The sequence below is a fragment of the Cardiocondyla obscurior genome, linkage group LG08 (assembly GCF_019399895.1).
Source record: "Cardiocondyla obscurior isolate alpha-2009 linkage group LG08, Cobs3.1, whole genome shotgun sequence".
Classification (NCBI taxonomy): domain Eukaryota; kingdom Metazoa; phylum Arthropoda; class Insecta; order Hymenoptera; family Formicidae; genus Cardiocondyla; species Cardiocondyla obscurior.
Window position 1 is genome coordinate 1,211,154 of NC_091871.1, and position 18,567 is coordinate 1,229,720.

At 47.1% G+C, this 18,567-nt stretch overlaps 2 protein-coding genes across 5 annotated transcripts in view; one reads left to right on the top strand and one right to left on the bottom strand.

The window, feature by feature from the left end:
• Positions 1 to 18,567, bottom strand: part of Ror (tyrosine-protein kinase transmembrane receptor Ror) — a 189,272-nt gene that overhangs the window by 123,348 nt on the left and 47,357 nt on the right. The window lies entirely within an intron of this gene.
• Positions 1 to 18,567, top strand: part of LOC139104841 (uncharacterized) — a 142,519-nt gene that overhangs the window by 110,899 nt on the left and 13,053 nt on the right. Inside the window, exons 1-3 of one of the 4 annotated variants that reach the window (XM_070660555.1) lie at positions 360 to 943; positions 11,465 to 11,522; positions 11,637 to 13,690. In XM_070660555.1, coding sequence (XP_070516656.1) covers positions 13,513 to 13,690 — 178 coding nt within the window. In that variant the 5' untranslated portion in view covers positions 360 to 943; positions 11,465 to 11,522; positions 11,637 to 13,512. Of the gene's footprint in view, positions 1 to 359; positions 944 to 2,665; positions 3,110 to 11,464; positions 11,523 to 11,636; positions 13,691 to 14,668; positions 18,559 to 18,567 lie in introns of those variants that run through there. The other 3 variants (XM_070660554.1, XM_070660553.1, XM_070660556.1) reach the window with 3 other exon arrangements.

An 18,567-nucleotide genomic window follows, 5' to 3' on the forward strand; every position in this document is an offset into this window, starting at 1 on the left:
GACCGGCAACGCTCGATCAAATTTCGCGCAACTTTGCCGCAACGTCACGGCGAGGGCCGGCGGCCTCTCGGTTCTTGACGTGGTTTTACTTTATTTCTTTTTTTTTTTCCTCTTCCGCCCCCTCTCCCTCGGCATTGCAAAAATCTCTGCCAATCGCGCGGAAACGCCTGGAATTTTTGCCGCGAGTCATTCCGCTTGGCGCCCGCTCAAATGGCAGGAAGATCAATGCGCTTGAACATAAGACAAAATTAGATGTTTATTTCTTGAAGAAATATTGGTTGCGATTTGGGAAATTTATACGCCGTAAATATATTTAAAATCTCACCGTTCGCAAATATATCCAACCTTGCTCGAAATTATAATCGTAAAAGTGTCTCGTTTATAATATGCCGACCTGCGCTTCCTTTCAATTGACGATTCGCCTATCGGTAATAAAAAGTGCGCCGGCAATAAATATAATTCCCTGGCTCTGACAATCGTCGCGTTACTTTTATATAATATAATACAACAAATAATTAATATAAAAAGAAAAAAAAGAAAAAAAACTTGCAGGGTTGGCAGTCAAAAATTATAATATTATCTTTTTATACGACGTTAATATTAATTACCAAAATCACGTATACAATTATCGCGCCTTTACGCGATGCATTTTTATATTTCTAAATCTTAATCGTACCGTCGGCGCGGAACGAGTCATAGCGGGATTGGTTGCAAGTGTTCACGCGCGATCGCGCGGAAATCCACGCGGATGATCCGCTCGTCACTGAGCCGGGGAGTTCCATGGATTTAGCCACGGATGTAGGTCGCGGCAGTAACACGCGGATATGCGCGCGAATCGCAGTCGGAGTGGATCCTCCACGGCCGGAGACACGACACCGCGGGATTCCACGGGCGCAGTGGGAGGCTGGGACATGAGAAACGAAGAGGAGAGAGCTGTGAACAGGTGCGTTAGCGTACGTGGCGGCCAGAGGATGCGCGGAAAATATGTCACGCGCCTAAATCGAGATCCGCGGCCGCGTACGCCAGCCAAACGGCCGAGAAGCGATCTTGAACCTCTTTTTGGAGAGCCCGCGGTATTATTTTATTCGGCAAAGCACAGAAACCCTGCCGGCCCAGGCCAGATATAGAAGTTTCGTTAGCGCGAAAAGCTGCCGCGGGAATCGTCGCGCTTCTCCGCGCGGCGCGAGATCGTCACGGAAATAACATATCCCGCGTATAAAAGCGAATCCCCGCGTGCCATTGCACTGATGGACTTTTTGATTGGGGACGTTTCCGGTGTATAAAGTTGTATAAAATAAAAATCCGCGATTCTAACAGTAGCAAACGCACGGCGACGGAATTACCATGTAAAAGATGTGAATAAATTTAGTTAAAAAAAAAAAAATTAAAAAAAAATTAAAAAAAAATAATGAAAAAATAAAAAATGAGAATAAAAATAGCCGGAAAGTGTTGGGCTTTCTTAGGCTTCGGTAATAACGATGAATGCCTGGCATTATCGTGCCGTGTGCCTGTAATCTTGCAATTTGTACGTATCAAATGCCGCTGCGCGGGCGTTGCAATAAACAGGAAGTCGTGTAAAGGAAACGTAAACACACCACGGACCACCGCAGCGTTTGCGGCTTTAAAATTGGAACGTACAGATATATTTCCATTATTCGAGGCCGGAATAGTATCGAGGATTGATTGGACCGTTGTTAATAAATGCGCGACACGGCCGATGGTAAACGACGGCGAATTGGGCTGCGCTGTCCCCTGGTCGTTCATAAGTTTATGGCGCGTGAAACGCGCAGCGGGGTACTCGCATAGCGTGCGTGCCTTTCCGCATCTTTTATAGTCATAAGTCAGCCGCGACATTTACGGCACTTTAACGCATAAAATTGCGGGAGCCATTAAAAAAAAAAAAGGAGAAAAAAAGGGCAGCTACCGTCGCAAACCATGCACATGAGAGAGCTGTCCACTGACAGACGCTGACTGCACTTGACCATTGTGATTTAATCTTTTGCATGAGAAATGAACCTTAAAAGTTGATTGCACTGGGCAGGATTTATGAATATCGCGAATAATAAAATAAAACCTTTGAGAGGATTATTATTTCTTTTTTCTTTTTTTTTTTTTTCTCTCTCTCTTTTTTTCTACTAAACATTTAACGAGACAGAACTGTAATTTAAATATCACACAGTTAATTAAGGAAATGTTGCAAGTAATATATATATATCGAAATATTAAATGCCGGTTTATAACTTAATCCGAGCAATTGAGATAAGTCGCTTGCCTCTCCGAGGCAAGCTACGTCCATGGCGGAAGATGGCATGTGCGTTGAAAGCTGCAGGAGGGAAAGCGGTAGGAGAAGAGCTAAGGAGAGAAAAAGAGAGACGGAGAGAGCGAGAAAACGGCGTTTCTAGAGTAATTTTAGATTGGTAAGATAGCGCCCGCGGTTCGTGAGGAAGAGAGAGACAGCGAGGAAACCGGCGCGAGGAAGAGGGACGGGACTGAGGGCCGAGGAGAGAGACAGAGGTTTCCCGAGGTGGGAGAGCAACATCACCGGAAAACGCGGAGGAGAGAAAGAGAGGCGGGTTGAGACGGGTCACGGAGCGTTTACGAAAACGGGAATGAGAGACAAAGAGGAGAAGGGAAAAACGCGAAAGAGGGCGAGGGAGGGCGGGGGGAAGAGGGAGGGAAAGCGCGAACGGAGCGAGAGAGAAAAGGGGAAGAGAGGCGGAAAGCCGGCGAGGCGAAAGAGAGAAAGATATCGAGGAGAAGAGTAGAGAAGGAGGTAGACTTCGGGTGCGGGCAGTCTACTCGAACGCAGTAATGCCGACCAGCTCCAACCGGGTGCCGCCAAATCGAACCCCGGTTCGAATTCCGCACGGCCGTGGCCGCAGAAAGAAGCAAGAGGAACAAAAAGAGGAAGAGAAGGAGGAGAAGGAGGAAAAGAACGGGCAGGACGGTAGAGGAGAAGAGGATAACGGCGACAAAGATAACGGCGACAACGACGGCGACGAAGACGACGACGGCGACGACGACGACGACGACGACGACGACGACGACGACGAACACGACGGGGAATAAAAAGAAGTCGCGAAGGTGGAAAAGAAAAAAGAAGAAAAAGGTATGTTGCCAAAGAAACTTCCTGTCTTCCCGTATGAATGTAAAGAAAAGCGAGGGTCAAACTTGATTTGACGTGACATAACGAAGCTTGGGGGAGGGAAAGAAAAAAAAAAAGAGCACGAGGGGAAGATGGGCGAGAAGCTTTTACATCCGAAAAAGGAGGAACGGGAAGATGAGGATGATGACAGTTAGATGGGTTGCCATCGGGGTCCCTTGAGAGACGGTTCAAATGTGCCCCTACTAATAGAAGAGAGAACGCTGCGGTTATTGGTGTATCTTTGTGATTTTTGTTCCATTAAGTTTAACAGTGCAGCGATAACGTATGTTATTGTACTGATTGTAGATCCCTCGGGATCAATTGTCGTCGCAATAACTAGCATTTATTTCTAAGCAAAAGAAAGAAAATGAAATAAAAAGAATAAGCTCCATAAAACTTGGATACACCACGTGGCGACTACCACCTCGAAATATTTCAATCGGGGAACGTTGTTCGCGAACGACAGGACGGTTCGGCTCGTCTATTTTTCCCCTCTTGTGAATATTTCTCACGTGTCCGGCACATTCCTCGCGAAAAATCAGCATGAGAAAAAAAAAAAATAAAATAAAATAGTGCGAGGGCTGAGAGACGTGGAGCTCGAAGAAATTGGAAAAGCGGACGGGACGCACCGTTGAACGCCCGGGTAAAGAATGTTTCCCGCTGCATCGTCTTCCACAATTTTCACGACGCCGTCGCGGTTTTACGGTGTTCTATTAGAATCGAAGGACACGTTCTACACCACCGGGCGCAAGAAGAGGACGGGACGAGGCGAAGCAATAAAGCGGACAGAACCAAGAAACTCGGAGTTATCTCGGTGTAAAGAGAAAGAAAAATAACCGATCTCCGATTCGGTTCCGGAAACGTGTTCCGAGATACCCGCGGACATAAAGAATTTCTACGACGGAAAACGGAGAGAGAGAGAGAAAATAATGACGCGAACAAGAGATGAAATCACGTTACGGGCTGATTCTGAAAAATTGGAAACGTCTGCGCCAGTTACGTTAAAGACGAGCGGATCTATTGTCGCCGATAGTATCGCTTTTCGAGCAATAAAAAAAAAAGATACGAAAAAGAAAAATATTATAACCACCGAATTTCACAAACTTACGAAACTTAATTTAAAACATACTTCAATTAATTATCCATATAAATATTTTAAATTTCCATTTCTTTTTAAAGACAACTATTTTCGACGCATACAAATTTGATCAGCCATTCGAGGATTGTCAGAGGCACTCGTTGAAACTTTTCGCCGTTTTCTCCCGCCGCTATATATATCCAGGTGTTTACATTGCCGCCGCAATGGAGGCTTCGGTTGGAGTGCACGCGGCTTTTTCTTTTGTACCGTTCGGGATTACGCGTTTACCTATCGCAGGGTTTACTCGGAGATTTGTCGCTCGGGACTAATTTCACCTCCGTCCGTCTCCCTCCTCCCGATAATCTATTAAACAACGCAATAAAATAATACACGCGACGAGAGAGAATTATAGCCGCGCCAATCGCGTCGGGTTCACCGTTCCAATTTTCTGGAAGAAGCGAGATTCCAAGAGTAAAATCTAAATGCCCGCGAGAGTAGAGTTATGCGTCGCGAATACAGGCGTGGAATAAAGATACCGTAGAGTAAGGGAGGGACGTTGCGTCAAATTGCGCGTGCATTTATCAGATGTTCCGCGTGGAGGTGGACATTGAGACATTCGCTCGCGGGAACCCGGACAGTAACAGCATCTCCCGTAAAAATACATCTTCTCCGTTAGCCGCCTCGCTGCGTTTTATTGCCGACCCTTTTATCGCGCTACACGCCGCAGCAACTGCGTTGAGTACAATTAGAATCTCTCTTTTTTTTTCTTTTTTTTTTTTACTCTCCGCCTCGTCGCGAAATCGAGTTTCACCGTAATGTGGCCGACGTTCGTTTTGTACTTTACCCAATCCTTTCGTTTTTCTTCCCGGTCTCTGATTGCGGGACGAAGGAGTTGCATTACGCGACAGCATTTTGTAACAGAGGCAGAAGCGCGACGTCGGCAAATTTTTGACAATAAATCCGATTAACGAATTAGGTTTAAAAAATAAAAGGAGAAGCTTGGGGGGATTCTCGAGCGAAGATCGCGGAGCAGAGTATCATTCTCTGCGTACGGGATGCTGCCGTTATGACTCAGACGACGAATGCAGACGTTTAAGTAGTCACGCTTAAGATTGCTCGGACGTAAACGGGGACGCTTCGCCGACGTTTCACATCGCGCTCGGCCGAAATGCAGGATCATAACGATAAAGTTCTTTTGTGGGCGTCCCACGTGTATCACGGAGAATTCGCAAATGCTGACACCCGTGAATCCGCACTTCGTAAACCGTTTCTCGAAGCTGCGGCGCGCGACCGCAAACAGTAAACGCGACAGTAAATGCGTGAACACGAGGAGGGAATTTATTTTGCGACACGTAAGAGCGGCGGGCGCAGCGTGCGCGGCATAAAAACGCGAGCTTCTTTGAAAACTTGTCCGAACGATCGTGAATAGAACACTTTCGAGGGGGGTACACTAAACTCGAAAAGTTTAAAATCTGACTGAGGAAAAAATCTTACCTCGCGATCGAGATACAATACCGCGGTATAACAAAGCTTCGGCTTCCGTAACAGACTTTTAAATCAATTTGTAGGAGAATTTTTTTTCAAATTGACGTTTTCAGGAAAGGGATTCGCGGACTCCTGGCGTTTGCAGGGCCGAGAGAATAAATGGCTTAAATTAAAGCCGCCGCGAAGCGAGACTCCGTGCTTCACTTCTTCTGACTTTCGAGTCGATTGTTAAGACGCTTTACGCGGAATGTTAAAAAGTCTCTTCGTGCCCCGTGGAGGCGCATCCAGGAAACTTTTTAGCGTGTATAGGCAACTTCCCAGCAAGCCGACCGATTGGCTGACTACGAGGTGTTTACATGCGCCGCGCTGTCAGCGCTTAATGCTCATGCGGGATGCCCCGAGTTATTTCTGTCGCGAAGAGTGGCGCGCCTACGAAATTCCAAATTGTCAGAGTACCACGTGGAAGCCCTGTGGAGCTTTTATCGCGCTCTCTCTTCTCCCGGCGATCAAGCTTTCGTCGCTGATTCCATCCCCGATCGAAAGCGAATTCGTTCGTTCCCGTGAAAAACACCGTGTAAAAGCTTTTTTTCCACGCCGCCGATCCGATCTGTCGGCCGTAATAACGACCGACGATGAATTAATCATTGACGGTGGTGTTACGCCGATGATTCATCTCTAACTCGGCGTTCGTTTTTCTTGGAGTCTTTCCCTGCTCCATCAGGCCCGTTGACAGGTCGGGCGTACACTCGAAAAATCAGTCGGCCGAGTCGCATAGAGCAGCGGCGGCTGCTGCCGCTGCTGCCGCCGCTGTCCGGTCCATTTCGCGAGCGGCTTATTTTTACGCACTTTCGCCTACGTCGCGATCGCGAGAAGTCATTAACGGTGAATGAAACTCGGCGTCCCGCGCGATGGCAAATAATTTTTCTGACGGATAAATAAGTAAAAGAAAAATAAAATAAAAAAAATTGCAAAGTTCGTGCGGTTCTCGGTGAGTGATCCGTATTTTCGCTGCTGTGATAGTGATCTTTGTGCTGGAGAAAGAAAAAAAAAAAAAAAAGTTGACTGAAAATATCTCGGAGGTCTGTCGAGCGATTTGCAAGGGGTTCTGAATAACGGCAAATCTGTGACGTTGTCGCGAATGCGTAAAAGGGCTTCCGACGTGTAAGGAGGGACACGTCGAAATGATTCACGGGCAACCGCGAGGACGTACGAGCTAAGGGGGATCCCTCTGTCCTCGCGACGGCGGTGGCAACGCGCTTTCAAGGGCAAAACGATAGCATCGCAACCCAAGTTTAAATTGGAGGGTCGGCCGCTTAAGATTCAGTTCCATAAACTTGAAAGTTCAGGTCCCACTTCCAAGATGAAGGGCGAGCCGAGGGAGGCCGAGCGCGGGAAAGAGAGAACGGGCCGGCGGGGGGCGGGTGAGGAGGGACAGGGAACTTCAGAAGACGAGGCTTACGAAAGCTTGACGCTGCAATTAGGCAAGCATTTTCGATTGAATTCAATTAGCCGCGTCCGCGGCCTCGTCGCGAATCCGGATTGCCTCGGCGAAGTGACTTCTGCGTCGCGCCGGCGAAACTCCGCTTGTATTGTACATTCCCGACGTTTCTCCCAAAGTATACCCCGGAATTGCAAATGGAGACCATCTCGTTAGCATTCCTCGCGAGGCATCTAAGTACATCTCCGCTTCGTTTTATTACTATTGTTAGACATTCCTACCCGAAGAGGGTAAACCTGACCGCCGGTCCCATGTGACTTCTTTTATTACGCGCGCTTTACGTTCATTTCTTTAATATCCTGCAGTGAGAAGTAAGACATTTGCATAATTTATGCGCGGGTAAGTTGTCGCGGATCCATTAATTTCGTAAAAAAAAAGCCAGCTTGTACAAATATTTTCTTACGGAAAATTTAAATCCCAAGTAATAAGAGTCATAAATAGATACGTATAACTTTTCAGTATTATTCACCATTGCGTTTCGTCCGCGGGTAAATTCGGCATCGAGATACCTACCAGCGACAAACACGAGGACAGGGCCTCGTCTACAACTTCCGTATACGCTCGCATTTTTATCCGGGGGCGAAATATCGGCGAAACATGTCGCATTATGAATAAATGAAGCGCATGCGAGGCATCTCGCTTAATTGGACACGACTCGTTTTGAATGAAAAGCCCGAGAATGGCGCGCGGCACCCACGTCGGGACCCATCCTCTTCGTTACGTCCGTACATGTTTCCCATCGATGACGGATATATCGAGGGGAACTCTTCCTCTCTCTCTTTTTTTCTTTCTCTCTTTCTCTCTCGCGAATATTCACCCTCAAGCAAAATTTTTCAACGGAAAGAAAAAAAAAAATGTAACGGAGTTTGAACGAGCGATAATTAAAACTGGAGAATCGAACGCGCCGGCGAGCGATCCCCGGGTTGACGATCCGCGCTTCGGATAAAAAGGCTTAAACTCCCGTGTCGCATCTGTGCGTGCAGCGGCCGGCTGCATCTGGCGCGCGCCATTCGCGTGTAAATCATTCGCCGCGCATACGAGAAACCGCAGTGTACAACGCATTTCCGCGCGGCACTTACGCGCCACGACGAGGTGCCGCGACGATGCACGTGTTAACGTCACGCCGGTAAATGCGTCGGCGACACGTGTCGCGCATGTAATCCACGAGCGCGTCCCCGCTGCCTCGGCTGTGAACGTCACGAACGCTATCGGCGTGTTCTACAGAATGTTACCGGGGGTGTTAATCGTTATCTCCTCGAGGTGGGCGCTCGTCAGCAAATGCAGACAAAGTCAATGTTTAAACCCTAGGCTTGGCCGTCGAAGCGACGGCCCGTACGTCTTCGTCAACACGTGTGTAATTTCGATTTTGTTATAATAATTATAGCGAGTATATAAAGTTTTACCCGACGAGTATCCGCAAATGTTAAATTGAATAATTAACCCTCGGGGACGATTAGAATTTTTTAAATCAAATGCCGAACTAAATATTCCAACGTGAACACTTAATTAATATTGCAATGACAGTTTTGTCAACTATACTTTTAATTTCAGATAGAAAAGAAATAATAAACGTCTTCTCTTCGATGTTAAAGAGTTTGCGAACGATTTTAGCGTTACCAAAGCAAACGGTTTACGTCTTAGATTTCTTTCGGAAAAGAGAAGTGTACGATTACGCGCGCCCATTATAGAAGACAAACAGAAAGCAGGTTTTACTTTAGTTTCGCGATAAACAGCGCGCGGCGATCTAAGTGAGGAGATTCTCTTTAATACGGTACGGAAAGCCGGCGGGCGTCGAAACGGCGCAAATCATTTCGCGATCGGGAGGCCCGTCATCGCTTCGCTTAATAATAACACGCGTCCGTCATCGATTCCATTCCAACGCCGGCCGATCATTCGGATCGAGGTTCTCGAATCCGCGGGTGGGGTCCGGCCGACCTTGAAGCGTAACGCCGAAAGTAACCCGCCCGGAAATCGTTAAAATTGTGCACACGCCGGCTGGCCGATAACGTCCCCGATCTCGCACTTCACGGTGCGAAATTCGATTTTCGCACAAGGCCGTCACGGCCGCTGCGCCGCTTTACGTTTCACGCCACGTTGACACGCTCGCGTGATCGAAGGGACCGGGTTTTGCGCGCAGCATCAGGGCGCAAAACGCCGGACGTAGGAAGGTATTATAATACGCGTTGTAATATTTAATATATGTCACAATATGCACGTAATTTAAAAAAAAAATCTAAATAATACAGCAGCGCATAATAATTATAACTAAACTATCTAGATATCTGGAAATTCGGCGAGGCTTTATCATTTGACATTAACAACCCTCGCGTTACATGTCAGGACCCGTGTCTGGTTTACGTCGGAGATTATATTGGTATACGTAATACCGATGCGCGGGCGTAGTACTGGCTGCTAAACGCAAACAAGACTAGAAATCGTTAAAATTGCCGGCGGCCGACTATCAGGCGGCCAATGAGTAATACAGAATTTCACGTATGTATAAAAAGTCTCAAATTTTTTTACGCTATAAAAAAAAAATATATATATATATATATATATATGTGTATATATATAACTGAAAGGTTGCGTAATAAAATTTCGCGCACATGTATTCACCGAGGAATTCTTCCACGAAGCGTTAAGGGAACCACGTTGCCGAAGAGATGACGCCAAAGTGTAAGAGCCGGGGGAATATACATATATATATATTTCGTCTTAACACCGTGCGAAGTGCGAGCGTGACGACGAAGAAGTCGAGAGAGAGAGAGAAAGAGAGAGACAGATACGTCCTCATTAATCCTTCCGGCTTTATCTGGTCGCGCTGGCACGTATCTTAAAGGTCCTCGCAGGAGTTGTGATAAATGTCATGCAAATGCGCGCATCTTAACGAGCCTTAAGTTTTTGCCCGGCAGCGCAAAAACTTTCGTACCGCTGAAGTTCACGTTACAAAGGAAATACATCGTCCCCACCTACGTCACTCTGTCGCGCCGTCACGCTTAAAAGAGCGTAATTGTTGCACGCTGTAACTTCTGGTCTCCCTTACATCTCTTGCGTCTCGCATCAAAGGCCTGGGCGTCCCACCTCGTTAGATCGCGAGCGTGCGAACAAACTCGCGTCGACAGAGCGTGTCATAATCGTCATTTTATTTCGCGGAAGCCCCGGCGCTTCGCGTCCGCGACATGTTTCTTTATAAATAGCGGGTGTCATCCGGCGATGCGCTCCTGAGAATGCGTCATCAATTGATCCGTACAAGTGAAATTAGCGAGAAATAAAATAAGTTCGATTAAGCGTAATTGATCGGCCGACGGATTGATGAAAAGTGTAATTGACTCGCGATAATTGCGACTAAATTTTCAATCGATTAATCACTCCGTTCTGTCAAATAAATAGCGGTAATAATTTATCAGGTGAAATGAGCGATAGCAAACACGCGTGTAGTTTCGAAATATATTGTATATATATACCGGTTTCGTTTGGGCCCGTCGAGGTGTGACAATGTGACGCGTCATAAAAATAACTTAATTAAAATTTAATTGACGCGCGTCGATATATATTTCCGTTGACAGTGTAATTTAAAATACGGTGGAAATGCGATTAATCATTTTCGCCCGAATGTTATGTAAAAATAGACGTAAATATTCTTTATATAAATTCCACGATATCGTTTCGTAAGCAATTTTCGTCGACGAATACAACGTTAACTTTCAGACTAGACACGGAGCCATGAATCATACCTCACCTGCTACTTGGAATGAGTTCAAATCGAATATTTTGTTCTAAGAACGCGTAGTCTTGTCTCTCTTTCATAAAATACTATTTTTACTACTCTACTACTGCTGCTACCGCAAATTTTTGTGGTTTTCATATATTTAAGCATTTTCACATGATTTTACATCCTTCAGCGGGATACCATCTGAGGAAAAAAACTTCCTCCTTTGTCATTTACCTTTTTATCATTTTCCGCCGACGTTAATTAAAGGATCAACTTCATCAAGAAAGTCCGCAGACGTATGACGAAGCGTAAAGTTCTCGTTCTTTTTTTTTTTTCTTTTTCTTTTATTAAATTATCGCGCAAGCTAGCCCAGAGATAATTACAAGTTTCTAATGCAAACACGAGAAGGAAGGCTATTATTTGTATAGCAATTAGAATCGTCGTAGAAATCTAGCCAAATATAGAAAAAAGCAAATAATTCTAATATTAACAATTAACTGCATAATTTTTTGTAAATAATTTCTAATACAAAACATTTTTTTTCAGGTAACTGGAGATAAGAGCAATAGACGCGATAGCTGGAGACTTTGTTCAACGACTAAAGGTCAGGAAAATGCATAGAATTTACGTAAAGAGTTAGAAAATTCACGAGATAGCCTTTTCTGGCAGGCGGTAATTATTTCGTTGCTTCCCTTCTAACTGTAGTGCATTTTTTAAGGACCGCCGAGACTTCGAGCGACGAGGACGTTCCGCGTCATCGCGAATAATCGCTCTGCGACAACTGTAAGGCATCGCGTATCGCAGCAACTCATCGTCCTCGCGAGGGCAGTTTTTGCCCGGGCGACGTCCCATCGGCTGGGTAAAGGACTAGATACCGGAAAGGTAGAAGTTCAAGCCGCAACTTTAAGCCCCACGTGAATAATCGCCGGCGTTCTAAGGGGCGGGGAATCTCGGCGTTCATAACGGACGCGCGGTGGTCGACCGATGGCTGCCACAGCCGGCTAAGAGATCGCAGAAAATCCGTCCGGGGGACGAGAGATAAATTTTCTCGCGTGCGCCACGTGGACGTGCAAAACAAATTAAGAGAAAGGGAAACGGAGAGGAAACAAGAGAGGAAAAGAAGAAAAAAGAAAAGGAAAAAAAAAAAAAGGGAAATAATAAATAAAAAGCGAGAGAACGGTGGCTGGAAGGTACGAGAGGCTGGGTCGCCCGAGCACGCTGATAAACGCTGAGTAATGGGGACGCAAATTACGTGCGAGGAATACCGCGTGAGAAATGAGTGCCCGATGCAAATTCTTCTGGCCGCGAGAGCGACGCGGCGACCGGTGTCGCCGGATGCTGCTGTAGCCGCGTCTGAACGTGTCGCCACGGCCGCGAGGATCGCAGCCAGCTCCGCGAAGCGAGCCGGCCGTCCTACGCCGTCCTCCTCGTCCACGTGACAATCCTGGAGGAGAGACGCCGTAATCCCGGGGGGAATTAGCCAATTAGCGCTACCGACCGAGGACCCCGCGCTAAGTTAATACAACGACCGAGTATCAACACAACCGGAGATCACAGGCGGATTACGTAGTCCGACGTCGATAACCGCCCGACTCCGCGGTTCAGCATGGACCGAGGTGTATAATCCGCGGGTTTGCTGCAACGCGTCACGCCCCTTCGCGTAACGTACACGGAACTTTAGACGGATCACTCTCTCCCCGGTAACTCGATGGCTTTTAACCCCGATCCCGACGACGCAACAACGCGGTGATACCAACACCGCGTAGACTGTGCGCGATATCACGAGACGGCGTGCACAAACTTTCGCGGCGCTACGAGCCGACGTGTATAGCCGCCGACAATAGAGAGTGACTTGGCGAGTAAGGTGTCTATATTCGGTCTCCCCGGCATCAATTACACTCCGCTTCCCGGGTCTTGTTCGCGAGATCGAGGCAGACTCCTCGTCGACGAGCCGGACTGCCGGATTACTCGAGAAACGCGCCGCTCGGCTTTAAACGGAGGAAGCGCTCTCGCGCCGTCTTCTCGAAATCCGGCCCGAGCGCGCAGCTTTAATCCTTTCGGTGCACGAAGTCGTTAAAATATTAATTATCTAAGTACGTAACATGAAAAACAATTTGTTCCTTCTTATTAAGTAATCTGCGCGAAACGCGAGCGCTCCGAAGAGAGAGATACTTCGCGGTGTAACGCGTGTAAAGGATCGCGACGAGCGCATGGAGACGGATCCTCGGATTTGCCTGCGCGATAGAAAGAATGTCGAGTGGTCGAGTCGTACCTGCATCCGCCAACTCTCGCAAGTGCGGAAGCTTTGCTCCGGGAACTTTTCTCGAGTAGACTCGCGGAAGATCAAACGGGAGATCAAATAGTTACGACGGAACGAGAGTGTATCTCGCGAAAGTTTCGAGAAAGAGAGAGAGAGAGAGAGAGAGGAAAAGAGGAGGGAGGAAGAGGGTCGCGTGCTGCTCTCCTCTCGAGAGGCCGCGCGCAAGGCGCAGCCGATCGTCGCGGACAATCGGTCACTCGTCGCGATCCGCTCTTTGTGACGCGCCACGGCGCTCGCACGGTGAAGAAGACAAGAGGCACGAGAGAAAGAAAGGATGATGGCGGGGACGGGGGTGGGTGGCGTCGGCGGGGTCGGCATGCTGAGGACCAGGCGGCGAGACGTCAGCGTCAAGCCAAATAGAAAACTCGACCGGAAGTCCTCCAGGGGGATGATTTACGAGAACGAGGAACTCAGACTGAGGACCATTCACATCAATGCCGAGGTGGAGCAAGGTAAAAAGAAAGAAAGAAAGAGAGAGAGAAAGAGAGAGAGAGTGCGAGAGAGAAAGTGTGAAGAAGGAAAAACGCAACTCGCGCGAATTTATCGATGAATCGAAAAAGACGAGGGAGATCACGGTGTGCGAATGTGTCGAAGGGACACAATAAGGCTGCGATTACTCCCTCCCTTACCTTCAGCTTCATCGCGCCCAGTTAATTAGAGCCTTTGCGACGAGGCAGGCAGAGATAAAATGACGTTCGATACGCGAAAGAAAGAATGGGTCGTTTCGCACTTATTTCCTTCGAACGAAGAAATACGGTGAATTTAACGCCGGAATTTTGCCGTAAAAAATTAAATCCAGACAAGTGCGGCTGTTATCTGAATTTTCTCGTATCTTGCTCGTGGTACAGCGCCGTTGTATATTCAGCTTATTTATTACACCGTTACATTTTTTTTTTTTTCCTTTTCTCGCCCGGTGAGCGTTTTAAGCGAATTTTATTAGCGCAGTCGCTCCGAAAAGCCGTCGTTTGAATTATTAATTTGCCGTTATAGACGATTCACACTCGGGGGGCCAAATTAATTTCGCAGGGACTTCCATTACGCGTTAGTGGCAGGCCAGACCAACTAATAATGTTAAATATTTGATCCTCTAGGGTATGACTGCACCAAAGCAATCAAGGATTAATTTAACTACCGTGCTAAAGGAATTTTTGATATGTCATGGAGGAACAGGAGTTTCCAACTTTTGTTATTCTATTAAAGTTAGTAAATACATTACGCTGAAAAAGTGGCTAATACTTCGAGATGATATGCAAAAGTTTCGTCGCGTTTCCAATAAGAAAAAATTGATCCCACGTCTAGCAAAGAATAGGTCATTAAAATTTAATTGGATTCAGTCTTGTACAAGTTACTGCTCTTTTTCTGCGTCTCTCTCTCTCTCTCTCTCTCTCTCTCTCTCTCTCTCTCTCTCTCTCTTTTTCCTTACAGATATACCATGAAATTAATTATTTGAATACTTTTGTGCTTCGCAAGTAGTCGTTTTAATAAACTCGCTCGGTGCAATTATGCTCTCTGAAATTGGGGGACGTTTCAAATGGGTGCCATTAATCTCGCGAATTAATCTCACCACTGCCGTTTTAATTGTGAATTCATCATTACGGGGCGATGTCGAACAAAAGATTAAATGTAACTCGCGCGCGGCCGTACGCGGGGAATTTTATTGCGCGGCAGTGGCAGATCTGGTAAATTGCATCGCGCCGCGGTCATCTACAAATAGACACGTTGCATACATCAGATTGAAGTCACCGCACGAACTTGCTGCGAACTATTTTCGAGGCCCGGCCTGCACACACTGAATTCGTCCAGTCGGGCAAGCGAATAGTAGAGTTTCTAGTACCGGCGGTCTCGATCCGACAGACTTGACTCAGTTGCTAAATGCGCCCGAGCGCACTCGAGATGACGCCAAACGCATTCGCCGTTCCACTTTGCGAAGAAACTCTCGTCGTTTTAATTTAACGGAGAGTGAAAAACAGTGCACCGACAACAGAGGTCGCGAGAAGGAAGAAGATTCGAGTGACGTTTTTTTTTTTTTCTGTTAATGCGTAAGCGCGAACAACGAATCTGCGTAATAGAGTAAATTTGCAAAGTAGAAAGGCAGTCGCGGATTGAACGGGAGTTATAAGAAAAGAATGTAATCGTGTAAAAGTGATACTCGACTAATTATTGAATCAGCGAGGATCGCAATACGAAAAAGCTCGCGCAAGAACTTGTCCGAATCGACCGTTTGATTAATCACATTTCCTCGGCTCGCAGCGGTGAGTATCGTATGTCTGCTCGAGAAAAAGATTGGAAATTTATTTATTTCAAATCCAAGAAGTTAACTCGTCAATTAAACGTTTCGATATTATCGAATTTGACGAAGAGTACAAAATGCGAAACGCGCACGGTACGAGATTGCCTCGTGATTTATTTACCCGGGGAGCCAAGAAAAGCTTTGTTTTGGCAAATATTCCGGGGTGGCGTTTGTTCTCTTAGAAATTTGGGATCCAGATGTCGACGCTGTACGGAACTCGAAAAAGCAAAACGCTAACTTATCACCTTATGACGTAGGATCCACGTAAATACCGTTAAAACGTCAAGCCGATCTCGACTAAAATCGTATCTTCCGTTGATGAAGTAATCAGCGGCCTCGTGTATGTTCTCGATCACGTCACGCGTACGAAAATAATTTTTTATCGACCTAATTATATAAAATAATTACGTTTATAAAATAAAAGAATTAAAATTACGATCTTAAGACCGCCTAGCGTGTACGTGACGCGTGGAAAAAAAAAAAAAGAAAAAGTACGGGCTCGACACTCACGTCGAATCGAGATAGCGTCTCGCGAGCTCCTTTTTTGTTCCTTTCCGGCACATTATGCAGCCGGATTATCATGGCGCATTCAAGTGGCGTGCGAAGAAAATCCTTCACGATTAGAAAAACTGACAGCACGCCGAGAGGGTTCAAAGTGAGTTGTTGGATCAATCCAGTTCTTCGACTCTTTTTCTTTTCCGCCCCTCGGGGGTCCCTCGTGCAGACCCCGATGGGAAAACCAGACGCCACCTACGTCAAGCTCCGAGATTATTTTGAGTCCTTTTTCTCAGGCGCTTGATAGATTACGCGGCCGCGCGAAGAAACGGCGCCGGTCTAATGAACGATTTATCATCTCTCCGGATTCGGATCGGCACCACCGAATTTCTTCCAATATCAAAAATATCGCCGACGCGCGTCTCGCTTCGGGACTGATGATGTTAAACGTAAGAACCGACGATGCCCCGCTTGCCGTGACGCGCGAGCGATATTAAATCGCGGGAAATAAATTATCAGAGAAAGCGAGCGAGGCCAGAATCGCGTTTGGGAGTGCAATCGTTGAAAAGGGAAAAAAAAACAAAAAAAAAATTAAAAAAAAAAAACTTGTTTGACATCGTATGATTTTAAACGGCGGTGTCATCGACACGTTTAGCGTGCGCGCGTATACGTGGGCGTTTTTTACAATAGACGCCGAACGCGCAGTCTAAAATAATATGTGTATATGAACTTGCCGGGGAAAGATATCTTTTTCTCGGTCAAAACTATAGCTTTTACGTAATATCGCGGTCAAGGCGGGCAATAAAACGGTGAAATTTATAAGATCGCCCCCGGCGACGTTTCTAAAATAACATCCAAGATATAATGAGGCTGATCAGTGCCGGATCATCTGGGCCAACTGGCAGACTCGTTAGATTAAGCTCGAGTTCACACACACCGCGTAAGTCTGTCCAGTCGTATATTCCGTGAAAACCAACGGCGCGATTTTTTTATTGATATATATATTTTTTTTTTTTTTTACAACATAAACGTTTCGTTAAAATTTTTTTTTACGTTTGTCTGCGTTTTTTGCAAATTATCTGCGTCGGAAAAGGAATGCATCGACGTTTGTTGCCGCCACTAAGGCGTCGCGATACAGTCCTGGCGTCGTAAGACCACGAGGAACTACAAAGGATTTAAATAGTCGCGAGGGCGAGAGGGAGATAGGGTGGAAGAGAGATAAAGATATATGCGGCGGTGGTTTCGTGACGCGCGATGAAGAAGCGGAATGAAGAAGAGGCGAAGGCGTCGCGGTAGGGATAACGACTGCTACAGTGATGTAGCCACGCGTCGACTAGTTTTACCCGGCGGCTCTAAACGGCCGGGCACGCTTTTCGCGACCCGCTGAAAAACTGTCAAAACCCGCGGCGGGATACCGAACGAGATTCGCGGAGGCTGGACCGGTCCAGGAGGCGAAGCCGGTACCGTCGCGCCGGTGTACGTCGCCGTTCGCGGCTTGATAAGACTCCCCGTAAAACGCGACATGTCCGGCCTCTCGGCGTCGCGACGTCGTCGAACGGAGACGCACATCTGGCGGAGAAGCGCAGCACGTCGTTACGTAACGAAAGAGAGAGAGAGATAAAGACGGCCGGACGCGGAGATAGAACTGTGAGGAATTCACGAAGCTCGAATGCAAAGTGCGCGGCAAATTTGCACGGGAAAAACACGGGGACGGACATTTGAGAAATCTCGACTGTGACTTGAAAAAAAAAAAAAGAACGAGTAATCTCTTGAAGATTCCCGCGCAATTGCTCAGTAGTGGCGTCGCGTTCTAAACCGACACGTGCCGACCTTATCTTAAAAATAATAACTCGATTACATCGCTGGACTTTGAGGGAAAAAAAAAAAAAAAAAAAAAAAGTGTCTCAATCAGATAACGCCCTAAGTAAAGCTCGCTACGATCTCCACGCGCGGCAATTAAAATCAAACGACCGTTCGCGCGGTATGGAACATCGCAACTAGAGAAGTGCGTCACGGAAAGCACTCGGACTGATGGAAAAGAAAAGCGGACGAACGTCGGTGCGCGATGTCGATGCGGTTAACTGACAGGACCGTCGTGAAAATAAGGGCCGGCCACTTGGAGAAACGGCCGTTTCTATTTGCGGGGCCTTCTTGGAATAGACACGTGAAGGATGACGAGGCTCGGACGCGCCGTTAGCCAGCGCCGGCCATTCGCTGATGAAACGCTGATGGATTATTTAATGACTCGATCGGCGAAATGACCCCCGTCGCCCGAGTGCGCGTGACTCCATTAGCGAGAAGATATGCATGCGCGGGTAATGCGAATTCGCTGTTGATCTGACGAAGTAACGGTGGCCCGTGTGAAACCGAGGGGCCGATCCCCCCTCGGTAAGGGTTATCATATGTGTGAAGCTCCGTGGCGCGGAACACAGAAATGGAAGGAGCGGGACATGGGCATGACGCAAAGAAGAGACGCGGGCAGGCCGATGAGACGCGAGGAGAAAGAAAGCTCGTACTCCTCGTCGCGAAACTCCGGTACGGATT